This window comes from Scyliorhinus torazame, chromosome 2, assembly GCF_047496885.1.
Source record: "Scyliorhinus torazame isolate Kashiwa2021f chromosome 2, sScyTor2.1, whole genome shotgun sequence".
Lineage (NCBI taxonomy): Eukaryota > Metazoa > Chordata > Chondrichthyes > Carcharhiniformes > Scyliorhinidae > Scyliorhinus > Scyliorhinus torazame.
In genome coordinates this window covers 265,763,610-265,790,512 of record NC_092708.1, presented here as the reverse complement: position 1 = coordinate 265,790,512, position 26,903 = coordinate 265,763,610, and the positions used below count along the sequence as shown (strand labels likewise).

General features: G+C 44.8%; 1 protein-coding gene across 1 annotated transcript in view; it reads left to right on the top strand.

Annotated features, from left to right (window-relative positions):
• LOC140398279 (eIF-2-alpha kinase GCN2-like) overlaps positions 1 to 26,903 on the top strand; it is a 257,905-nt gene that overhangs the window by 197,139 nt on the left and 33,863 nt on the right. The window contains 8 exon segments of the mRNA XM_072486762.1: positions 1,873 to 1,938; positions 2,256 to 2,426; positions 3,398 to 3,532; positions 6,039 to 6,143; positions 6,372 to 6,500; positions 7,689 to 7,769; positions 20,623 to 20,732; positions 25,980 to 26,038. Of these exon segments, the coding sequence (XP_072342863.1) occupies positions 1,873 to 1,938; positions 2,256 to 2,426; positions 3,398 to 3,532; positions 6,039 to 6,143; positions 6,372 to 6,500; positions 7,689 to 7,769; positions 20,623 to 20,732; positions 25,980 to 26,038 (856 nt within the window).

Sequence of the window (26,903 nt, the reverse complement as noted above, 5' to 3'; positions counted from 1 at the left end):
CTCGACAGTAAGCAGCGTAGTGGCCCACCTTGCCACAGCGTAGGCATTGTCGGGTTTTTGCGGGACATTGCCCTTTTAAATGTGCAGCTCCACAGTTGCCGCACGTCGTGACGTCATGGCGTTCGTTACGCCACTGCGCATGCGCAGTTCGGTCTTGCGTCGAGCGCGCCTGCGCATCACGTCCCTCAGTGTTGCCGTAGGTTTTGGCGCGCACAAGCGCGGGAGGCCTCGAAAAACACGCGAAACGGCTGCCCTCGTCCGGGAGAAACTCGATCGCCTGGACCCGTTTGGCCCCGTGGGTCACCTGGCTCTCCGATCCGGTCGCGTAGGACCCCCTCCGCGCCGATTCGGTCGCCTGAAATTGGGCATAGTGGCTAGTCGCGTTCTCATGCAGGACACAGGCTTCAACTGCAGATGCTAAGGTCAGGCCTTTTATTTTTAGAAGCTGCTGGCGTAGGCTGCCGGAGGCAACCCCAAAAACGATCTGGTCCCGGATCATGGACTCTAAGGTGGTGTCGTAACCGCAGGACTGCGCGAGTATGCAGAGATGCGTCAAGAAGGACTGAAAGAGCTCATCCTTACCTTGCAGGCGCTGCTGGAAGACTTACCTCTCAAAGCTCTCGTTGACTTCAACGAAGTGTTGATCGAGCTTGAGGAGGACCGTGTCATACTTAGATTTGTCCTCGCCTTCCGCGAACACCAGGGAGTTGTATACATAGATGGCGTGCTGACCTGTGGTGGTGAGGAGGATGGCAATCTTCCTTTTGTCCGAGGCGCCCTGTTTTTCGTTGGCTTCCATAAAGAGCTGGAAGCGCTGCTTGAAGAGCGTCCAATTGATGCCCAGGTTCCCAGCGACTTGCAACGTCTGCGGTGTGTTGACGGTGTCCATGGCACAGGATGGCAGATTTGTGGGTAGGTTTCGATTCACTTCTGGTACCATGAAGTGTTGGGTGTTCTGATATACAGACGAACCAACACGGTTGCGATTGGTACAACGCAGTTTTATTCTGTTAAACTATTTATACAACAAACATGGTACTCAGCACGTGGTGACTGTGAGTGTCTGGCTTTGAGGTCCTTGCCCTGTGCCGTCTCCTAATGGACTGCCCAGGAAGTGTCATGTTTCTTGTTTTGTACTGTGTATCCTCTTGTCTGTGATTGGCTGTCGTGTTATGTGTGCTAATTGGTCCGTTGCTCTGTCTATCATTATGTATGCGTTTATGTGCTGTGATGTTCTCTTGAATATCATGACATTGGTGGGTTCCTGCAGTGAATCTCATAAATGGTACACACGGCTGCCACTGTTTGTCGGTGGTGAAGAGATTGAATGTTTGTGGAGGAGGTGCCAATCAAGGGGGTTGCTTTGTCCTGAATAATGTGCTGTGTAATTAAAAGTACACATTCGGACTCTGGTTTGCAGCAATGGTGGTTGAGAGTTCTGACACCACATTTACTGAATTTGGAGAATAGTAAAAGTACAACTTGGACAGATCCCAGGACTTTACACTTCCCAGACTCCTGGTCCATTCATAAAAAATCTGAATTGCCACTGCCCCTATACCTGACTGTCCTGTTCCATTGCTGTCAGTGCATTCCCTTGAATGCACTAGAGTGTTGCTGTGAGGAACTTGCCTCATAACCAGTAACCTGAAATTGCCCTGGAGATTTATCTGGTGATCAAGACCCCCTAAAGATCAAAGGTATGTCCACATGATTTGACTTTCATATCATACCTATTGTATTTCAGTGAAGCTTAGTTAAAATCCCGGCTTCCAAACAATTCTCTATGAAATATTTGCATTTGGTGTATTGCCAGATTTACTGAATTTTTTCCATCTCGTTTAATATATGACAACCTCTCTTCTATGGCAGATGGGGAAGCTGACCAAACAAGAGATAGAAGCCAAGTTCTGCAACCTGTCTTTGTCACAAAACAGTGTAAGTTGAGTGGCTGCTATTTGCTGACCTAATGACATCTGTTTCAGTCTATAGAACTGCATCGCATGTATGGTGCAGATATGGCCCATTAGGGCCAACTGATCTATGTGAGTGTTTATGCTTCATGCGTGCCTCCTCCCACTGTATTTCATTTCACCCTACCGACATTGCCTCTCTATTCCTTTTCCCCAGTGATTATTTTGTTTTCTTTTGAATGCACCTGTACACTCTTTGTGCTGTGACGATGTTCCTGGTGATGTGGAACTTAGTAGGAAAGGCCATTTCTGTTCTTAAAGTGCCATTTCTCTCTCATTCAGTTCATGCATCTATACAAGTATATTGAGAATAAACTGGATCTGGAACAACTGAGAGTTATGCTGATGCCTCTGATGAAGGGGAAGTTGGCTGTTTGCCAGCTGGTAAAACAGGCCTTAAAGGAGCTTGAGGAAGTGACGGAACTCCTAAAGAAATTCGATGTCAAACTACAGGTTGGTTGTAACTGTAATGAGTAGTCTCAAACAGGTACTTCACCTAATAGCTCAGCTTATTAAAGCTTTGAGTATAACTGCATCATACAGGTTGGGTTGCTGCCAGTTCAGTGGTGTTTAGTTAGCTGATTTAAACTCGGCATTGTAAGTGTGTTACAATTGCTGTCTTTCCCCTTCCAGAGTCCGGGATGTCATCACCTTGATCAGTGTGACTGGACCGAGGGCCCGTTTACTCCACAGTTGAAGAGCCTGTCGATTCCCTGTTCATACAAGACATGGTGTTGAACAGCACCTGCAGCTTGTAGAACGTCACCCTTGCATTGACATTAAATTTAGGAGAGAAAGATTGTTGAGAGTAACTAAAAGAGGTGCCAGATTTGCAAGTTGTTTGGTAGCAAGTGGGACAGATTTATATATCCTGGAAATCTCAGCAAATGGGCTTGGAGCTGGTAATAAAATGAGAAATATTCAACAGGTCTGGCAGCATCTGTGGAGAGAGAAGCAGAGTTAATGTTTCAGGTAGACAACTCTGCCTGAGCTGAGAGTACTTAGATATATAACAGTTTTTAAGCAAGGGAAGAAAGAAGAAAAGGAAAAGTCTGTGATAGGTTGGAAGAAAGGAGAGAATAATGAAAATATGGATGATATTACAATCTGAAAGGGATGATAATGGAACAACTAAAATAAAACAAAAGAGGAGGTGTAAATGTGAAAGGCAAAATTATCAACAGCTGCTGTCCAAAAAGAAACAAACAAAAAGAAAAACTGGGAGAAGGGACTATATAATCTAAAAATGTTTCAACTCAACATTAAGTCCAGAAGGCTATAATGTGCCGAATCAAAGAATAAGGTACTGCTCCTTAAGTTTAAGTTGGGCGTCATTGGAAGAGCACAAGAGGCTGAGGACTGCAAGGTCTGAATGAGAGTGAAGGGAAATGAAAAGCACTGAAGCTGTGTTCCTTGCTCCACAGATGGTAGTTAATCTGGGCCTTGTCTACAAGGTGCAGCAGCACAGTGGAGTCATTTTCCAGTTTGTAGCACTTGTGAAACGGCGACACCACATCGTCCCAGAGATCTTAGCAGCTGGAGGGAGATATGACAACCTGGTGAGTTTTTGTGGTCCTGATTTTCCTTGGCAGCATTGATTACCTGTTGCTATGTAAGACTCTACATCCAGATTCAGGAATATTTTGTTGCGCAAACACACTCTTATCAATGTGGTATAAGCAGTTGTGCCCTTTTTGGGTACTAGTGAATAGTGGCTTCAGTCAGTCACTGGCACCACCTTCAGTAAAGCTGTATTGCTTTTTGAAGCACAATCGGAATAAATTAGTTCTTGCATATGGCCCAGTGTCTTGATGAAGTCCCACATAAGAGGCTAGTGTGCATAATTAAAGCACATGTAATTGGGGGCAATATACTGGCATGGATTGGGAATTGGTTATAGATCATAGAATTTACAGTGCAGAAGGAGGCCATTTGGCCCATCGAGTCTGCACCGGCTCTTGGAAAGAGCACCCTACCCAAGGTCCACACCTCCACCCTATCCCCATAACCCAGTAACCCCACCCAACACTAAGGCCAATTTTGGACATTAAGGGCAATTTATCATGGCCAATCCACCTAACCCGCACATCTTTGGACTGTGGGAGGAAACCGGAGCACCCGGAGGAAACCCACGCACACACTGGGAGGATGTGCTGACTCCGCACAGACAGTGACCCAAGCCGGAATCGAACCTGGAACCCTGGAGCTGTGAAGCAATTGTGCTATCCACAATGCTACTGTGCTGCCCACTAAGCAGACAGGAGTCAGAGTAGGAATAAATGGGTCTTTTTTGAAGTGGCAGACCGTGTCTGGTGGGTTACCACAGGGACCAATGCTTGGGCCATGATCGTATTGAATTGTGGAAATGGTTTGAGGGGCTGAATGACCTTCCCCCTGTTCCTATTTTCTATGTTTTCCAAACTGGTCCAGATCATTAAATATTTTTCTCTTCTCTTTGTGTACACATACAGACACACACTGTATATTCTGCTCTCCTATTTTAATATATCATCCCTTTCCACAAAACCGTGCCAATCCTCGTTTGTCAAGCAAAATCATAGAATCATAGAATTTACATATATAGATAAATGTAGAGTACCCAATTCCTTTTTTCCAATTAAGGGGCAATTTAGCGCGACCAATCCACCTACCCTGTACACCTTTTGGTTGTGGGGGCGAAACCCACGCAAACACGGGGAGAATGTGCAAACTGCACACTGACAGTGACCCAGAGCCGGTCCTGTCATGGGTTTTGATGTTTAGTATTGGAAGCAGCGTCCTGGGGTTTGAAATAACGCACAGTTGCTGCTCATCATAGCTCCTCAATTCCTTTCTCTCTTGATTTGCTCTGGTATGTTGCTCTGGTATTTTGCCTAAATGATTATTGTTGATATGACAGCAAGCAATCTCTTCAACAGTGGGTGGCATCACTGCTAATTTTGGCTGTTCCCAATCATAGAACTCCCTACAGTGTAGAAGGAAGTCATTCGGCCCAGCCAATCTGCACCAACCCTCTAAAGATCACTCTACCCATATCCACTCCCCCTATCCCCACAACCGTGTAATCTAACCTGCACATCCCTGGACACTAAAGGGCAATTTAGCATGGCCAATCCACCTAACCTACACATCTTTGGACTGATCCTTGAACACATCTTTTCACAATGATGCCTACACATCCAGTTTCCAGCAAGGCTGACTGGAGCAAGACCCCTGGAAGATTTGTTGCTCCGCAATTCTCCACTTGCTTATTTATCAGCAACGCTTGAGCACTTGTAGTAGTGGTGTTGTGGACCAGGGTTTATGGAGGGTATATCATGGAGTTCACCTGACGCATAACTTTTAATCGATTGTGGTATGGGGAGCACACGGCCCACTCTACAGGGGTGGTACAGCAGAAATGGAAAAGTATTTTTTAAAGCAAAACTGTGTTTATTCTATGAACTCAAGTTAATCTTTTTAAAACATAGTGAACATCTTCGCAACCATCAATTCAAATACAACCCCCGAAGAATACAACACTAAGTAATGCTTACGCTGTCCTTTTAACATCCAGAAGACTTACAAAAAACATAACCTTTAACAGAAGCACATCAGGTCAAAGTCACTACTGAGAACATTTATAATTCTGAATTCACTAAATGATCAAGAGATAGTCTTTTCATGGCAGCGAGAACAGCAGTACACCTGCTCTGTCTGGCTTCAGTTCCAACACTGAAAAACGAAACCAAAAAGACACACACACCCCCAAGCTTTTCTCAAAGTGAAACTAAAAAACCGAGCCAGAGCTCAGCTCCACCCACACTCTGACATCACTGCAGTAACATGAGCAGCCAAACATTTCTTAAAGCCACATTCTCATGACAGTGGTGTTGGCAAAGGTTGCCCTGACTGAGATCAGCTACATTAGCCCATATCAGAAATCGGAGGAGAAATCCCACACTATAGGAGCCTCACCAGGCATTGCATTTGTACTATCCACCGGAAGCGGAACTGCTTAACATGGTTGCAAATCTGTTGTCCTTTTCAAGAAATAAGAATTGTAAAAATGTTGTTCTTCCTTAGATCCTCGAGTTCCAGAGACCACAAGTTGTAGGACCCGTCCCCTCTGCTGTAGGAGTCAGCCTTGCCTTGGATAAAATCTCCACGCTTTGCAGTACATCTGAATCGGTGAGTTACCTGTAGTAAGAGTTTTACTTCACTGACGTCCTGCACTTTGTATTTTTGCTAGTTTCACATGTAATATATCAGCTAATGAAGAGAAGTATTAAAGATTGTGTGAGGGACGGGAGTTGGAGAGATGAGCTACAACACAGGCACTTGCTCCTTTGACTTGGATCAGTGACATTTTTGCGAACTATATGTTGCTGACCCACAACCTACTGTTTTCCATTCCAGCCCGCTATCTGTCATTTTGAGACACTGGTGGTTGCTGTGGGGAGGATGTCGCTGGACAGAGCCATCACCATCATCCAGAACTTGTGGAAGTGCGGCATAAAAGCTGAATTGCTGCACAATGTCTCCCAGGTAATATATGCAGTCGATTTGGGATGAGGATATAATTTAGCAGGCTGGAGTTCCATTGATAAAAGCTAACCTACAGGCATCTGGAGGTTGGAGAGGCAGAAATGCTTAAGTGATTACCACTGTGATTCCGTAGCTTGTATGTGTAGTTAGTGGGTGCAGTTGGTGCACATTTCATCCAGACAACGTAGCAGAGGTTACAGTGAGATCTACGATTGACGGTGTTCCCTTCCCCAGGTTTCCCCAGCTCTAAAGGCACTGGTAGCCCACGGGCAACTTGGCTATTCTTCATGCGTAAATAGATGACCATTGTTAGAGTAAAAGAGAGGGAGCATCACAACGGAGCTGGATTGTCTTTATCTGACAGCCACGCATATGAGCTGTGGTAATGGTCACTGAGCAGTGACAGGAGTGGGAATACAGATGGACTTCTTTATCGTCTCCACCAACATTAACCCAGCTGGGATCAGCCAACTCAGCACTGACAGGTGATTCAATGTTTGCCTATCTTGTTGTATGGTTCAGTATTACACCAAGTTAAGTATTTACTGAACTGACCTTGGTCAATATTGTGTTAAATCCAATTCTGATCACCACACTTTAGGAAAAGATGTGACAGTCCTTGAAGGGTGCAGAGGAGGTTTACCAGAAGGTTCACAGAGATGGGGGGAGTTTTAGTTACAAGGTTAGGTTTGAAAAGCTGGGGTTGTTCTCGGAACAAAGGAAATTAATGGGAGATTTGATAGAGTTGTACAAGAATGTGACAGGTTTAGATAAAGTAGGCAAGGAAAAACGATTCCCATTAGCTGATGGTACAAGGATATGGAGAGACAGATTAAAGTTCTTGGACAAGAGATGCAGGGGTATTGTTAGGAAGAACCTTTTACACAGCGAGTGGTAATGACCTGGAACTTGCTGCCCACAATTGGTGGAAGTGGAAACAATCAATGATTTCAAAAGGAAATTATATAGGCACTAGAAGGAAGTAAATTTAGGGTTACGGGGCTTAATCAGGCGAATGGAACTGGCTAGTTTGCTCCGTGGGGTGCCAGCTTAGAATTGAGGACTGAATGATCCCCTTGTGTGCCATAAATGACTCTATAACTGACTGTACATCCTGTTCTTAACATGAATTAAAGCTGTGCTTCTGATTTCAAGTGTTTTTTTGAAGTTACCTGTTTACTATTTCAGGAAGAAGTTCAGGAACATTGCAAACAGGCTGGGATCAGTTACTCAGTCCTAGTCTCTGATAAGGAGAGTAAGCATGTGAAGGTAACAAGCTGTTCAACTTTTTTTTGAAAGGTAATTTATTTGAGGCATATCCAAAGCATATAGAGAATACAAAAACAGGAACAATCCATGACATTAAACAACAAAACCCGCATAACGGTCTAGTAGTTCTTGAAAAAGTCGATGAACGGATGAACGGGCAGCACGGTAGCCTTGTGGATAGCACAATTGCTTCACAGCTCCAGGGTCCCAGCTTCGATTCTGGCTTGGGTCACTGTCTGTGCGGAGTCTGCACATCCTCCCCGTGTGTGCGTGGGTTTCCTCCGGGTGCTCCGGTTTCCTCCCACAGTCCAAAGATGTGCAGGTTAGGTGGATTGGCCATAATAAATTGCCCTTAGTGTCCAAAATTGCCCTTAGTGTTGGGTGGGGTTACTGGGTTATGGGGATAGGGTGGCGGTGTTGACCTTGGGTGGGGTGCTCTTTCCAAGAGCCGGTGCAGACTCGATGGGCCGAATGGCCTCCTTCTGCACTGTAAATTCTATGATATGATGATGAACAGCTTCCACCTCATGGAGAACCCTTCATCTGAACCTCTAATGGTGAACTTGATCCTCTCCAAATGAAGGAGCTCAGCAAGATCCTGTACCCATGACCTAGTGCTTGGCCATGATGTGGAGATGCCGGCGTTGGACTGGGGTGAGCACAGTACGAAGTCTTACAACACCAGGTTAAAGTCCAACACGTTTGTTTCGATGTCACTAGCTTTCGGAGCGCTGCTCCTTCCTCAGGTGAATGAAGAGGTATGTTCCAGAAACAAATATATAGACAAATTCAAAGATGCCAGACAATGCTTGGAATGCGAGCATTAGCAGGTGATTAAATCTTTACAGATCCAGAGATGGGGTAACCTCAGGTTAAAGAGGTGTGAATTGTGTCAAGCCAGGACAGTTGGTAGGATTTCGCAGGCCAGATGGTGACAGTTACCCGCAGATCCGACCAAGGAACACATCCGCCAACTTAACAGACTGATCAAGACCTTGGATCCAGATCTTCAGAGCACCCTACGTGCTCTCATCCCACGTACTCCCCGCATTGGAGATCTCTACTGCCTCCAGAAAATACATAAGGCCAACACACCAGGCCGCCCTATCGTTTCAGGCAATGGGACCCTGTGTGAGAACCTCTCTGGCTACATCGAGGGCACCTTGAAACCCATCGTACAAGGTACGCCCAGCTTCTGTCGCGACACGACGGACTTCCTACAGAAACTCAGCAACCATGGACCAGTTGAACCAGGAACATTCCTCGTCACAATGGACGTCTCGGCACTCTACACCAGCATCCCCCATGACAACGGCATTGCTGCAACAGCCTCAGTACTCAACACCAACAACTGCCAATCTCCAGATGCAATTCTGCAACTCATCCGCTTCATTCTGGATCACAACGTCTTCACCTTCGACAACAAGTTCTTCATCCAGACACACGGAACAGCTATGGGGACCAAATTCGCACCCCAATACGCCAACATCTTCATGCACAAGTTTGAACAAGATCTCCTCACCGCACAGGACCTTCAACCGACGTTATACACCAGATACATCGATTACATTTTTTTCCTTTGGACCCGCGGCAAAGAATCACTGAAACGACTACACGATGACATTAATAAGTTCCATCCAACCATCAGACTCACCATGGACTACTCTCCAAAATCAGTTGCATTCTTGGACACACTCGTCTCCATCAAGGACGGTCACCTCAGCACTTTGCTTTACCGCAAACCCACGGATAACCTCACGATGCTCCATTTCTCCAGCTTCCACCCTAAACACATTAAAGAAGCCATCCCCTATGGACAAGCTCTCCATATACACAGGATCTGCTCAGACGAGGAGGAGCGTAACAGACATCTACAGACGTTGAAAGATGTCCTCGTACGAACGGGATATGGCACTCGACTCATCGATCGACAGTTCCAATGCACCACAGCGAAAAACCGCACCGACCGACCTCAGAAGACAAACATGGGATGAAGCGTGGTACATTGGCGAGACCATGCAGACGCTGCGACAACGAATGAACGGACATCGCGCGACAATCACCAGACAGGAATGTTCCCTTCCAGTCGGGGAACACTTCAGCAATCAAGGGCATTCAGCCTCTGATCTCCGGGTAAGCGTTCTCCAAGGCGACCTTCAGGACGCGCGACAACGCAGAATCGCCGAGCAGAAGCTTACAGCCAAGTTCCGCACACATGAGTGCGGCCTCAACCGGGACCTGGGATTCATGTCGCATTACATTCATCCCCCACCATCTGGCCTATGAAATCGTACCAACTGTCCTGGCTTGACACAATTCACACCTCTTTAACCTGAGGTTACCCCATCTTTGGATCTGTAAAGATTTAATCACCTGCTAATGCTCACATTCCAAGCATTGTCTGGCATCTTTGAATTTGTCTATATATTTGTTTCTGGAACATACCTCTTCATTCACCTGAGGAAGGAGCAGCGCTCCGAAAGCTAGTGACATCGAAACAAACCTGTTGGACTTTAACCTGGTGTTGTAAGACTTTGTACTAGTGCTTGCCAGTTCTGCGGCCCAATTGCCAATTGAGCAAAATTCTCCTTTGTGCCAGTAAGGAGGCGAATGCCACAATGTCGGCCCCCTTTCTCACCATGACACCAGGATCCACAGATACACCAAACATAGCTACCCACAGAGAAGGCATGACCATTACCCCCACCACCCGAGACAGTACATTCGTAACACCCTTCCAAAACCCCACTAATTTTGGACAGGACCAGAACATGTGAACATGGTTCGCAGGGGATCCGGCACATCGAGTACATTGATCAGCCACATCCAGGAAGGAACAGCTCAGCCTAGCCGGTGTCAGTTGTGCTCTGAGCACAACCTTAAGCTGTATAAGACTGAGCCTAGCACAAGACGAGGAAGCATTAACCCTATGCAACGCTTCCTCCCAAATCCAGCCCACACATCACCTCCCAACTCCTCTTCCCAACTCTGCCACCTCGACATCATCGAGACTTCCTCCCTACTGGCCAACTCTGCATATACCTTGGCGATCTCAACATCTGAGAGGAACATGTCCTGTAGACCCAAGGACGGTAATGTTGGAAATTAACTCAACTCTTTGTTCAAAAAAACCCTTATCTGAGGATACCTAAACTCATTACTGCTGGGTATTTGATAGGCCTCCATCAGCTCAGTTAGGTCCGCAAACTTACCACCCAAGAACAGGTCCTCAAAGTGGATCCCCAAATGGTCCCATTCCTTAAACTTGGGATCCAAGCTCGCTGGAATGAATATATGGTTGCCACTAGAAGGAAGGTACAGCCTTCCTGTACATGTCCTCCAAACCAAAATGTAATCGGCACTGGTTCCAAATCCTCAACGTGGAAACCACCATTGGGTTTGATGAATATCTACCCGTGAAAAGGAAAGTAAGCCGAAACCAATACCCTTAAGTAAGTTCCTCTACACGTGGCCTTCACTCTACACCATACCGACCCCTGGTCCAACAACCATCTTTAGACCATGTATGATCTCTTATTTTTCTTCCAAAAATAAGGTACTCGGTCTGGTTGATAGAGGTGTCCAAAACACACTTTATTACAAAGAATTTACTTAACACACTTGCTAAGAACAGAATCAAAACTTAGATCAAAATAATACATAAACTTCTCAGAATACAGCGAAAAATCATTGAAACATTAACATAAGAAAAAAGTAAAGGAAATACTTTAAAATAAAATTAATTTCTACAGATGCTTCAAGAATTTCTGAATGCTAGAATTCTTCTAAAAAATGTAATCATAAGATCATATTCTTAAGGAAATCCTTATCTATGGTTTAGTCCCTGATTCGTTTTCATTTCTTTCTACTCTCAGCTGAGACCCGCCTGATTCGTTCAGAAAGGTGTCAATCACTTAACAGGTGATTAGTTAATTAGACATTAATCACTTACTCAAGATTAATTAATATTTTCCTGACACAGTATAATTTCTCATGTGCTTTCTCACAGTCTAAACATTTGCATCATGACTAGCCTCTAGCCATACTATGTTACTAGATTGTTGCAATTCTGCTGAATGTGCCTTCATATTGCTTCTTTAGGTAGGTTTATACAGTACATCTTTTGCATTGTTCATAAGTTTAAAAAATATATATTTATTAAAGTTTTTTAACACAATTTTTCACCCTTATAAACAATAAACCCCCCCCCCGTAACAAAATAACGCACAGAGCAAGATATATACATGGTGAAATGATATGTTACATAGCTTTGTACACTGGCTCTCTCCCGCACGTGCCAGTTTCCCCAATCCTTCATGTTATCTCTTGCTCATCCACCCTCCCAGGCAAGCCCCCATTACCCCTCCCCCCCCCCCCCCCCCTCCCTCCCAGGACGTGCCCCCCCCCCTAGGTTGCTGCTGCTGCTGACCGACCTTCCTCTAACGCTCCGCGAGATAGTCTAGGAACGGTTGCCACCGCCTATAGAACCCCTGCGCAGACCCTCTCAAGGCAAACTTAATCCTCTCCAGCTTTATGAACCCAGCCATGTTGTTTATCCAGGCCTCCACGCTGGGGGGCTTCGCCTCCTTCCACATTAGCAAGATCCTTCGCCGGGCTACTAGGGACGCAAAGGCCAGAATGCCGGCCTCTTTCGCCTCCTGCACTCCCGGCTCGTCCACTACTCCAAATATTGCTAGCCCCCAGCTTGGCTTGACCCGGACTTTCACCACCTGAGATATTGCTCCCGCCACTCCTCTCCAGAACCCCTCCTACCTACTCTCTTAAAAAAGTCCTTGGTGATCACGATGGGAAGGCACTGAAGCACAAACAAAAACCTCGGAAGGACCACCATTTTGACCGACTGCACTCTACTCGCTAGCGAGAGCGGTAACATGTCCCATCTTTTGAATCGTCAGATTCAGTTTATGTAGGGCCTCCCAACTCCTGGCTATCTGGATCCCCAGGTACCGAAAGCTCCCCTCCGCCCTCCTCAGCGGTAGATCCCCTATCCCCCTTTCTTGGTCCCCTGCCTGTAGTACAAAAAGCTCACTCTTCCCTACATTGAGCTTATAGCCCGAAAACTCCCCAAACTCCCTTAGAGTCTGCATGACCTCCACCATCCCCTCCATTGGATCTGCCACATACAGCAACAGGTCATCCGCATAAAGCGACACCCGATGCTCTTCTGAACCCAACTGATAAACCCTCCCCCGAACCCAAACCTACGCAGCACCTCCCAGGGGTACTCCCACTCTACTCGGTCAAAGGCCTTCTCCGCGTCCATAGCTGCCACTATCTCCGCCTCTCCCTCCTCCGATGGCATCATTATCACGTTTAAGAGCCGCCGCACATTAGTGTTTAATTGCCTGCCCTTTACAAATCCCGTCTGGTCCTCGTGGATCACCCCCGGGACACAGTCCTCGATCCTCGTGGCCAGCCCTTTTGCCAGCAACTTAGCATCCACATTGAGGAGCGAGATCGGCCTGTACGATCCACATTGCAGTGGGTCCTTGTCCCGCTTTAGGAGCATTGTTCATAAGTTGATTATACTTTTGCAGACTCAGTATTTTTCAAGAATTAATTTATTTCCAATATATGTTTAGTTGATTTCTTAAAGGACCTCAAAAAATTGGTAAATCCAGTAGACCATAACAATAGTAGCAGCCCAGTAGTAACACTGAAAATTGGGAAGGGCCAGGCCTGCCCCCTTCCTCTCCAGACAAACTCTTTTAATACGGGGGACCCTCCCCACCCACACAGAGCCCAAGACAAGTCTATTAATCTTTCTGAAAAAGGATTTGGGCAGAAAGATTGGGAGATTCTGAAAAACAAAGAGAAACTCCTTTCATCTCTGGAATCAATCTAGTGAACCTCCTCTCAATTGTCTAATGCAACTACATCTCTCACTAATGCCTTGTACAGTTGCAGAAACACTTTCCTACTTTTATACTCTGTCCCTTCAGCTATGAAGGCCAAAATTCCATTTGCCTTCCTTATTCCCTGCTGTATCTGCATTCTAGTTTTTTGAGATTCATGTACGAGGACACCCAGATCCCTCTACACTGAAGCAGTCTGAGGTTTCTCTTCATGTAGATATCAAGTTGCCTTTCCATTTTGTAGTCCGAAATGGATAACCTCACACTTATCCATGTTAAACTTCATCTGCCAAATTTTGGCCCACTCATCTATATCCATTTGTAAATTTCTTGTTTCCCTCATTGCAACTTACTATCCCATCTATTTTAGAGTCATCTGCAAATTTGACTACAGTAATTTCTATCCCTACATCCAAGTCATTAACATATATTGTAAATAGTTGGTACCAGAGGACAGAACCCTGTGGCACCCACAAGTTCCATCTTGCCATCCAGGAAAAGATCCATTTATCCCGACTCTCTGCCTTCTGTCGGTTAGCCAGTCTTCTGTCCAGGGTAATAAATTACCCCATATCCCTTGTGATGTTACCTTGTGTATTAACGTTATGTGTGACACCTTATCAAATGCCTTCTGGAAGTCCAACTACATCAACGGGATACCCGTTATCCACTTGGCTTGTTACAAGTTCAAAGAACTCAAGCAAATTAATATGATTTACCCTTCTTAAAACCATGCTGACTCTGATGTATTGAGTTTTGATTTTCTAAATGTCCTGTTATTACTTCCTTAGTAATGGATTCCAATCATTTCCCAATAACCAATGTTAAACTAACTGTTCTATAGTTTCCTACATTCTGCACCCCCCCCCCCCCACCTTGAATACATTTTTCCAATCCACTGGAACCTTTCCTGCATCCAGGAAATTTTGGAATATTTTACTCAATGGATCCATTATCTCCGCTGCCACTTCCTTCTAAAATTTTTCTAACGATTAAAAAGCTCCAATAATTTATTATTTAATGCTCTGTCCAATGACATAACATACAAACAGCGCCCACCAATATTTTCTGATCCTTTGCTATTCCTGATTTCAACCCATTCTAATTCAACTTCATGATTTTCCAAAGTCAGATCCTTTTTCACTTTAAGGGTGGGTAATTTAGAAGGGATTTGAGGAAAACCTTTTCACCCAGAGGATGATGGGAATCTGGAGCTCACTGCCTGAAAGGGTGGTGAGGCAGGAACGTTACAACGTTTAAGAAACATTTAGATGAGCACTTGAAATAACACAGCATACAAAGGACCAAGTGCTGGAAAATGGGTTTCGAATAGATAGGAGCTTGGTGGTCGGCACAAAATGATGGGCTGAAGAAGGGCCTCTTTTTGTGTTGTAAAATTCTATGACTAATGTTCTTATGTTATCCTTTACTATCAGGCCTAATCCTGTTCATTTGCCATTCTGTCTGTCTTTAGAAAATATTGTGTATCCTCGAATATTTATTTTCCAACCATGGTCATCTTGTACCATATGTGTAATGGTGATTAGATAGAAACATAGAAAATAGGAGCAGGAGTAGGCCATTTGACCCTTCAAACCTGCTCCACCATTTTGTATGATCATAGCTGATCATCCAACTCAGTAACCTGTTCCCGTATTCCCCCCCATATCCTTTGACCCCTTTAGCTCCAAGAGTTATACCTAACTCCTCCTTGAAAACATACAATGTTCTGGCCGCAACTGTTTTCAATTGTGGAGAATTCCACAGCCTCACCACTCTCTTGGTGAAGAAATTTCTCCTGATCTTGGTCCTAAATTGTTTACCCCGTAACCTTAGATCGTGACCTCTGATTCTGGATTCCCCTGCCATCAGGAAGATCCTTCCTGCATCTACGTTGTCTAGTTCTGCTGGCATTTTACAGGTTTTTATAAGATTCTTCTGAACTCCTAACTGATTCAATCCCCCCTCAAACCTCAGTTCCGCCATCCCAGGAATCAGTCTGGTAAACCTTCGCTGCACCCCCTCCAAAGCAAGAACGTCTTCCTCAGATAAGGAAACCAAAACTGCACACAATATTGCAGGTGTGGTCTTACAAGGCTCTGTGTAATTCCAGCAAGACATCACTCCTCCTGTACTTAAATCATCTCACTATGAAGGCCAACATACCATTTGCTTTCTTCACTGCCTGCTGCACCTGCATGCTTATTTTCAGTGATTGGTGTCTGAGGACACCCAGGTCTTGTTGCACATTCCCCTCTCTCAATCTCCACAGACTTTCAGATAACAATCTGTCTGCCTGTTTTTACTACCAAAGTGGATTACCTCACATTTATCCAAATTATACTGCATCTGCCATTGATTTTCCCACTCCGCTTGTCCAAATCACGCTGAAGTATCTCTGCATCCTCCTCAGCTCAGCTTTGTGCCATCTGCAAATTTGGAGATATTACATTTAGCTCCCTCATCTAAATCATGAATATACATTGTGAATAGCGGTACTGCAGTAGTGACTGCTTGCCACTTGGAAAAAACTTGTTTATTCCTACTCTTTGTTTCCTGTCTGCCAACCAGTTTCCTATCCGTGTCAATGCATTACCCCCAATCCCATGAACTTTAATTTTACATGTTAATCTCTGATGTGGGAACTTGTCGAAAGCCTTGTGAATCCATAGGAACTGTTCTGAAGTCTATAGAATCTTGGAAGATGACCACCAATACATCTGCTATTTCTAGGGCCACTTCCTTAAGTACTCTGGTATGTAGATTACCAGTTCCTGGGGATTTTTATTTAAAATTTTTTTTAAAGAGTCTCCAATTAATTTTTTCCAATTAAGGGGCAATTTAGCATGGCCAATCCACCTACCCTGCACATCTTTGAGTTGTGGGGGCAAAACCCATGCAAACATGGGGAGAATGTGCAAACTCCACACGGACAGTGAGCCAGAGCCGGGCTCAAACCTGAGACCTCGGCGCCGTGAGGCAGCAATGCTAACCACTGCGTCACCGTGCTGCCCTTAGGTTCTGGGGATTTATTGGCCTTCAATCCCATCAGTTTCCCCAACATCATTACCCTACTAATGCTGATTTCCTTCAATTCCTCTCTCTCATTAAACTCTGTGTTCCTCAACATTTCTGGTATGTTATTTGTGTTGTCCTTTGTGAAGACAGAACTCAAATATGTATTTAGTTGATCAGCCATTTCTTCATTATAAATTCCCCTGTTTCTGTCTGTGAGGGACCTGCATTTGTCTTCACCAATCTTTTTCTCTTCACATACCTTTGGAAGTTTTTATTGTCAGTTTTTATGTTTCCTGCAAGCTTACTCTCGTACTCTATTTTCCCCTTCTTAATCAATCCCTTTGCTGAATTCTAAACTCCTCCCAATACAATCCCTAATTTCCCTTAGCCATGGTTTGGACATCTTTCCCATTTTATTTTTGCGCCAGACAGGATTGAACAATTGTTGACATTCTTTGAATGTTTGCCATTGTCTATCCACTGTCACCATTTTAAGTAACATTTACCAATTAATCACAGCTAATTCATACCTCATACCATCATAGTTTCCTTTAGATTCAGGATTTGGAATCAACTGTGCCATTCTCCACCTTGATGAAAAATTTGATCATTTTATGGTTGAATGTCCCCAAGGAGCCTTGCACAACTAACTAGATTCCAATTATTCCTTTCGCATTACCCAAGACTCAGTCTAGGATGGCCAGTTCTCTTGTTGGTTCCACAACGTATTGGTCCAGGAAACCATTCCGTATACATTCCAGGAATTCCTCCTCTACGGTATTGTTACTAATTTGATTTTCCCAATCTATATGCTGATTAAGGTCATCCATAATTACATTTCATGCATCACTAATTTCCTGTTTGATGCTAACCCCAACATCACCACCACAGTTTGGGGGTTCATATACAACTATCACAAATGTTTTTTGTCCCTTGACTTGACCCATACAGATTCCGCATCATCTGAGCTAATATCCTTCCTCACTATTGTGTTAATTTCCTCTTTAACCAGCAATACAGTCCCTCTGCCTTTTCCTTTTTGTCTGTCCTTCCTAAATACTGAATACCCCTGGATGTTCAGTTCCCATCCCTGGTCATCCTGCAGCCATGTCTCCATAATCCTGACTATATTGTACCTGTTTACATCTATTTGCATGAGTAACTCATCCACTTTATTGCGAATGCTCCATTCATTAAGGCACAAAGTCTTAAGGTTTGACTTTTTAACATTCCTTGCCCCGTTCCCATTATTTTTAACTGTGGCCCTGTTTGATTCTGGGCCTTGATTTCTCTGCCTATCACTTTTTCATTCCCCTTTCTGTCTTTTGTTCTTATCCTTGTTTCCCCCCTCCTCTGACTCCTTGCAAAGGTTCCCATCACCCTGCCATTTCAGTTTAAACCTTCCCTAACCACTCCAGCAAATATTCCCCCAAAGACATCAGTCCCAGTTCTGCCCAAGTGCGATCCGTCCAGTTTGTGCTGGTCCCATTTGTTATATTATATATTACTCTTTTGAATCAGCCAAGTTGTTGAAATGAGAAGTAGTCTTCTTGTAAAGATAAACTAATTTATTGAGTAATATAAATAAATATTGTGAGTTCTTTTTATTTAATACTCAACTAGTAAAACAAAAAAACAATAGTTGAGATAACTAATTAAATTATACAATACAATGCTTTGATAACGAATAACTTCTCTCTCTAGCTTTCCGATGTCTGTTCTCTCTGCACTCCTGATACACACTCCTTCAGAAAGAGCGGAAAACTATTAATATAGGTCCTGATAGTGAGACCTCTAGTGTTCAATTGCCTGTACTAGCATTACATATATTGATCATGTATATTGATATACAGAGATCACTACACCATTTCCCCCAGAACCGGTCCCAATGCCCCAGGAATCTGAAACCCTCCCCCACGCACCATAATCTTCAGCCACGCAGTCATCTGATGTATCCTGCTTTGTCTGCTCTGACTGGCACGTGGTAATGGTAGTAATCCTGAGAACACTATCTTTGGGAGTCTACTTCTTAACTTCCTTCCTAACTCCCTATATTCTGCTTTTAGGACTTTATACCCTTTTTCTTTTAAACCTATGACTTTTGTACCAATGTGTATCACGACCACTGGCTGTTCATCCTCTCTGCCCAGAATGCACTGTACCCACTCTGAGATATCCTTGACCCTAGCATCAGGGAAGCAACACATAATCCTGGAGTGTTGTTTGTGGCCACAGAAATGCCTATCTATTCCCCTTACAATTGAATCCCCTAAACTATTGGATTCCCCGCAGTGGTTAGCACTGCTACTTCACAGCACGAGACCTGGGTTCAATCCCAGCCCCCAGGTCGCTGTCCGTGCAGAGTTTGCACATTCTCCCCATGTATGTGTGGGTTTCACCCCCACAACCCAAAAGATGTGCTTTGGTAGGTGGAATGGCCACACTAAATTACCCCTTAATTGGAAAAGAAATTGAGTACGCTAAACTTTAATTAATAAAAACTATTGGATTCCCACACTTTTTACTCCTCCCCTGTGCAACAAATTTGGCTGTTGCTGCTTTCTCCTGAGTGACCATCCCCCCCCAACAGTATCCAAAGCTGTTTTGTAGGATAATGGCCACAGGAAATTCCTGCACTGCCTGCCTAGGCTTTTTGCTCTGTCTGGTAGTCACCCATTCCATTCCTGCCTGTGGAGTGTTAGCCTGGGTATGATCATCTCCCTCGACATGCTATCTACGATACGCTGTGCCTTGTGGATGCTCCACAGTATCCCCGGCCGCCACTCCAGCTCTGAAACCCACTGCACACAGGAATATCTAACTTATTTACCTCTGTCCCACTAGTTTCTCCATCTTATCGCAGATGCTTTGTGCATTTCGATAAAGAACACTTATTTTAATTTTTTTACTTCTATTTCCTACAATGACCTTATTCGCTGATGCACAAATTTTATTGATCTCTCTTTTCTTTCTGCTTGTCCGTACCCACGTTGTTAGACTGTTCTGATGCCTAGATCTTTCTCTTTGGATTTCTTTTTAAAAAAAATATATTTTATTAAAATTTGTCAAACAAAATTTTTTCCGTTTTTACATCTCAACAATGGATTATACATTAACTGGTAAATAACATTATTTAAATAATATAGTGAACTAATAACAACAACTTAAAAAAAAACAAATAGCAAAAACACAAAATAGTGCTCCCCCCTCCCCCCTGGGTTGCTGCTGCTGTCATTTCTATCTTTTCATTATCGTTCCGCGAGATAGTCAAGGAACGGTTGCCACCGCCTGGAGAACCCCTGAGCCGATCCTCTCAACGCAAATTTTATTCATTCCAATCTTATGAACCCTGCCATGTTGTTTATCCAGGCCTCCACGCCTGGGGGTTTTGCTTCCTTCCACATGAGTAGAATCCTACGCCGGGCTACTTGGGACGCAAAGCTCTTTGGATTTCTACTTCTCCCTTCACCCGAACCCTCCCCAACTCTGTAAGCTTAAATTCCTGTCAACAGCCCTGATTATATGACTGGCTACGAGACTGTTCTGAGCCTAGTTCAAATGGAGTCCATCCCAACGGAGTAGCATCCTCTTCCCTGAGTACTGATGTTAGTGCCCTGTGAATTGAAACCCCTTCTTTCCACACCACTTTTTGAGCCACACGTTTAATTCTCTAATCTAATTGATGGGGGGCAGGGAGGGTGGTGGGGGTAAGACCCTATGTATGGTCGGGGGTGGGGGGGGGGGATGTGGTGATGGGGGAAGAGGAAGACACCCTGTGTGTGGTTAATGAGGGAGGGGGGAAATGTGGGTGGCGAGGAACCTGACTGCACATGGAAGAGTTGAAGAAATAACCACCTCTACCCTCTCTAATAATTATGGAGGAATTGTCAGCTACATGGGTACAGTGGGGAAGTATAGGTTCCCTCATGATGTGATGGTTTTTCATTTACTCCTTTCAGGTGAGATCATTTGAAAAGGACAAACAGACTGAAAAACGGATTCTGGGTTCTGAGGTGGCGGAACACTTCGTGAAAATCAGGTCCAAAATGTTGGAGGAAAAGAGCAATAGGTGAGATTGCACTGTGGACCAGAGGTTGAATAATTCTGATTGGCAGGGACTTGATATTTGGTATCTGGTCATTAGAGAGCACAAGCCCGTAAAGCTGGTGTTGAGAGTTGAGACCAGGGTTACGTTTACTAGAGTAGAGGCGGTCAGGTCAGATCAAATTGTATTATGAAATACAAGAATGTAAAGTGCAACAAGTGATTGCCATTGATTTGCGAATCAAAATCGAGGGACATGGAAGCTGGATTAGTTCTGGAAATGCAAGAGCAAAGGGCAGAAGCAAACCTTGCCATTATTTTCATTGCTATCTGTGTTTGTTGCTATGAAAATGTGGATTATCCACAGTGAGAGCTATTGAATCTGACTGATCTGCAGCATTGTATGGAATTAGATAAACACTTGGAGTAAAAATATCGGCGAGTATTCCATTGAGAGTTCCAGTGTGGACTTGTATCCTATCTTGTATCTACTGATTCAGCAAAGGGCCTTGGAAGAAGTTGGAATTGAAGGTGATGTTTAGGGTTACTGCAGGGTTTGGCAGTGCTGCATTTTGAGGAATCTGGGGATAAGGTTTTTGAGGCATTGTTCTCATTAACTTGGAAGCATTGTAAACTGAGCAGGAAGATAACAATGGATTTCAAGGGGACATGAAACAGGTAGAATGGGTGGAAATGTGGCAGATAAAACCGAGAGACATATGGATCTGTGTGCACAAATCATTGAAGATGGCAGAGCAGGTTGAGAAAGTGGTTAATAAAGCATATAGAATCCTGGACTTTGTGAATAAAGACATAGAATACAAAATTATGATGAACCTTCATAAAACTTTGCTTTGGCCATAACTGGAGTATTGTGTTCAATTCTGGGCACCACACTTTAGGAAGGCTGCAAAAGCATTAGACGGTGCAGAGAGCTGCGAAAGTGACTCCAGAGATGGGAACTTCAATTACATGGATAAATTGGAGAAGCTGAGGGTTTTCTCCGTAGAGAAGGGAAAGTTGAGAGAAGATTTGATAGAGATGTTCAAAATTTTGATGGGTCAAAGGAGAGAGAAACCATCCATTTGGTGGAGCTGTTGAGAACCAAAGGAGACAGAGTGGTTAGGATCTGGAATGCACTGCATGAGAGTGTGGTGGAGGCAGATACAATTGTGACTTTCAAAACAGAATTGGATAAGCACCCAAAGATTGTGCTGCAGGGCAGCAGGACTAACTCTTGCTCTTGCCAAGAACAGATATCGGCACGATGGCAGAATAATCTCCTGTGCTGTTACTATTCAATGATTCTATTCTCTTATTTCTCCAAACTGAAAGTGTAAAAGTCCTTTATTTTCTCTTTTGTGTTTTGTTTTGAAAATCAGGCCTTTATTTGCAAGCACCAAATGTTCAAAACTGAATTTCAACAATTAGATGAGGGGAGAGTTCATTGCCTCTCGTAGAGAAAAGCAGTAGAGTATCCTGCTGTAACTGGCAGAAAAAGCCCACTCTGGTCGATCTACACAGCACTTTGGCTTTTAAATCACTTCTTCATTAAAAACAGTATATAAATCCCAATGCTTACCACTGCTACTACAAGAAAGGTTTTACCACACAGTTATCCAAATCACTTCAATGATTCCACCTTCCTTCACTATTGGTACAATTTCAGAGGCACAGATTTAAAACCGACAATACTTATCTAGTAACTCTTTGTGAACTTGTGGAGACTTCACCACCTAGTTGCGGTAGCCAGTCACGAAATGGGGATGAGATTCAGTCATCAAGCTGAAGGCGCCTTCTGTGACTATCTTTTTATATCTTTCTCACATGGTGTGTCTAACGCACGGTAGCACAGTTGCTTCACAGCACCAGGGACCCCCGGGTTTGATTCCCGGCTTGGGTCACTGTCTGTGCGGAGTCTGCATGTTCTCCCCATGTCTGTGTGGGTTTCCTCCGGGTGCTCCGGTTTCCTCCCACAAGTCCCGAAAGATGTGCTTGTTAGGTGAATTGGACATTGTAGTGGTATGCATCACTGTATATTTGGGGCAGCATGGTAGCATTGTGGTTAGCACAATTGCTTCACAGCTCCCGGGTCACAGGTTCGATTCCGGCTTGGGTCACTGTCTGCGTGGAGTCTGCACATCCTCCCCGTGTGTGCGTGGGTTTCCTCCCACAGTCCAAAGATGTGCAGGTTAGGTGGATTGGCCATGATAAATTGCCCTTAGTGTCCAAAATTGCCCTTAGTGTTGGGTGGGGTTACTGGGTTATGGGGATAGGGTGGAGGTGTTGACCTTGGGTAGGGTGCCCTTTCCAAGAGCCGGTGCAGACTCGATGGGTCGAATGGCCTCCTTCTGCACTGTAAATTCTATGATAATCTATGATATACACAGGGGGTTAATGTAAATACACTACAACTAAGTAACCACTAGAGGGAGCACCAGAGACGTATGTAATGGACAAACAGGAAGTCAGGGGGGCACTCTTCACAGGAACGGCAGCTGGTGAGCAGGACACAGACAGACAGCTTACATGTAACATATATGATGTGGAGATGCCGGCGTTGGACTGGGGTGAGCACAGTAAGAAGACTTACAACACCAGGTTAAAATCCAACAGGTTTGTTTCGATGTCACTAGCTTTCGGAGCGCTGCTCCTTCCTCAGGTGAATGAAGAGGTCTGTTCCAGAAACACATATATAGACAAATTCAAAGATGCCAAACAATGCTTGGAATGCGAGCATTAGCAGGTGATTAAATCTTTACAGATCCAGAGATGGGGTAACCCCAGGTTAAAGAGGTGTGAATTGTACCAAGCCAGGACAGTTGGTAGGATTTCGCAGGCCAGATGGTGGGGGATGAATGTAATGCGACATGAATCCCAGGTCCCGGTTGAGGCCGCACTCGTGTGCGGAACTTGGCTATAAGTTTCTGCTCGGCGATTCTGCGTTGTCGCGGGTCCTGAAGGCCGCCTTGGAGAACGCTTACCCGGAGATCAGAGGCTGAATGCCCTTGACTGCTGAAGTGTTCCCCGACTGGAAGGGAACATTCCTGCCTGGTGATTGTTGCGCGATGTCCGTTCATTCGTTGTCGCAACGTCTGCATGGTCTCGCCAATGTACCATGCTTCGGGACATCCTTTCCTGCAGCGTATGAGGTAGACAACGTTGGCCGAGTCGCACGAGTATGTACCGCGTACCTGGTGGGTGGTGTTCTCACGTGTAATAGTGGTATCCATGTCGATGATCTGGCACGTCTTGCAGAGATTGCCATGGCAAGGTTGTGTGGTGTCGAGGTCACTGTTCTGAAGACTGGGTAGTTTGCTGCAAACAATGGTTCGTTTGAGGTTGCGCGGTTGTTTGAAGGCAAGTAGTGGGGGTGTGGGGATGACCTTGGCAAGATGTTCATCGTCATCAATGACGTGTTGAAGGCTGTGAAGAAGATGACGTAGTTTCTCCGCTCCGGGGAAGTACTGGACGACGAAGGGTATTCTGTCGGATGTGTCCCATGTTTGTCTTCTGAGGAGGTCGGTCCGGTTTTTCGCTGTGGCGCGTTGGAACTGTCGATCGATGAGTCGAGCCATATCCCGTTCGTACGAGGGCATCTTTCAACGTCTGTAGATGTCTGTTACGCTCCTCCTCGTCTGAGCAGATCCTGTGTATACGGAGCGCTTGTCCATAGGGGATGGCTTCTTTAATGTGTTTAGGGTGGAAGCTGGAGAAGTGGAGCATCATGAGGTTATCCGTGGGTTTGCGGTAAAGCGAAGTGCTGAGGTGACCGTCCTTGATGGAGACGAGTGTGTCCAAGAATGCAACTGATTTTGGAGAGTAGTCCATGGTGAGTCTGATGGTTGGATGGAACTTATTAATGTCATCGTGTAGTCGTTTCATTGGCGAGACCATGCAGACGCTGCGACAACGAATGAACGGACATCGCGCAACAATCACCAGGCAGGAATGTTCCCTTCCAGTCGGGGAACACTTCAGCAGTCAAGGGCATTCAGCCTCTGATCTCCGGGTAAGCGTTCTCCAAGGCGGTCTTCAGGACCCGCGACAACGCAGAATCGCCGAGCAGAAACTTATAGCCAAGTTCCGCACACATGAGTGCGGCCTCAACCGGGACCTGGGATTCATGTCGCATTACATTCATCCCCCACCATCTGGCCTGCGAAATCCTACCAACTGTCCTGGCTTGGTACAATTCACACCTCTTTAACCTGGGGTTACCCCATCTCTGGATCTGTAAAGATTTAATCACCTGCTAATGCTCGCATTCCAAGCATTGTTTGGCATCTTTGAATTTGTCTATATATGTGTTTCTGGAACAGACCTCTTCATTCACCTGAGGAAGGAGCAGCGCTCCGAAAGCTAGTGACATCGAAACAAACCTGTTGGACTTTAACCTGGTGTTGTAAGACTTCGTATTGTAACATATAGTACAAGCGCTGGAGAGAGAACAAACTTACTAAATAAAGCATCCACTTTAACTAAGACTACGAGCTTTATTCAGACACGAGGAATAATACAGACTACTGAATTCTCTCTGTGTACCCGAATAGGCGCCGGAGTGTGGCGATTAGGGGCTTTTCACAGTGACTTCATTGCAGTGTAACCCTACTTGTGATACTAATAAACATTTATTATTATACCATGCACTTACACTCCTGCCCGCAGCTGATGACCATTCCCCAGCAAATGCTCATGCTTTATGGCCTGCTGTACTTCACACCTGTTATCTCCTGTTTCCCATGTGATGGGTGCTTATTTACAGCCATTAGTTTCATGTCACATCACTGATGGCTCGGGTTGATATTGATCGTCTTTGAGGTCAAATGCCTCCTGCTGTCTTGTATCCGGTTGCAGCTTGCGCTTTCTCAGCTCAGTTTAAATATCTCCGTGACTTTGCAATGTCTCTTGTAACTTGGTCACATTTCCCATTACGCTTTGGTGTTCTCTTTGCCGTATTTCCCATTAGGCCACAGCGTTTATTTATTTTGGCCATATTTCGTTTCAGGCCATGGGGATGAGTCAACACTGCCCAACCCAATTAACTTACCTTTTTTCTAGCTGCTGGCTAGAATACACCTGAGCCTGTATATTGTGGCCACCCAGCCTAATCGGAGCAAGTTATTGAAATGAGAGTTTCAAACCATTATCTCTTAGTTCTGGCCAGTGCCAAAAGTTTAAACAGGAAACCATTATTGTTTCTGCTGTAACTTGCTTTTCCTTGGTTGCTTTCTGTTAACTATCTTTCTTCCTTTTGTTTTCTTTTGAGCAGGGAAACCCCAGAGAGCCCCGCCTCACAGAGCCTAAAGGGATCACTTTGCGGTTCTACAGGTACCACAGCCTTCCCTGTAACCAAGTAATGCCAAGGTTTTAACACATGTTGTCAGAGAGCTTTATAGGACAAAAAAGGCCATTCGGCCATCGTACCATACTTCTATCTGATTAACATAGTGTGACAGTTGATGGTAATAGTCTCTCCCTGGGAAGCGGGGCAGGTAGGTTGAATAATAAGAGAGAACAAATAAGTATGGATGATTGTATCCCCATGTTTGGAGTCACTGGTTTATAATTGAGCCCAATTGCATTTCACACCTTGGGATTTGTGTAATTTTTGCTAGTCTTTTGAGTCTATTTCAGAAACAAATGCCCAGGCTTGGTAGGAACATAGAAACAGGAGTAGGCCATTTAGCCTGTTGAGCATGCTGCACCAATCAATTAGATCATGGCTGATATCTACCTCCACATCACTTTCCTGCACTCTCTCCTTGTCCCTTGATGCCATTAGTTTCCAGTATCCAAAACAGAAAACAAATTAGTGAGTGGGACCTCAGAGCACTTCTGTGCTACCTACCTGGTTCTGTAGAAATTCCTGGCGAGCACACATTCCCTTTCTGCTTCCATGGTCCTAACCTGTGACCACCTATCTAAATGTGCTACCCACGTAGCCCTCAGTCTCATGGATGAGATACAGTGATCCAAGCCGCCACTCGGGTTCCGAAGCCTGGAGCTCAAGTTTCTGCAGCTGGTGACACTTCCTGCATATGTGGTCGCATGGTTTGTCCACGACTCCCCACAAAATACAGGACATGAATTCAATGCAACTGAGCTGTCCTACCACGTCCTCATTTTATTTTACTTACGTTAACTTTATTTTACCGTTGTTCATTTATATAAATTTTTGCTTGGCCTTAACTTA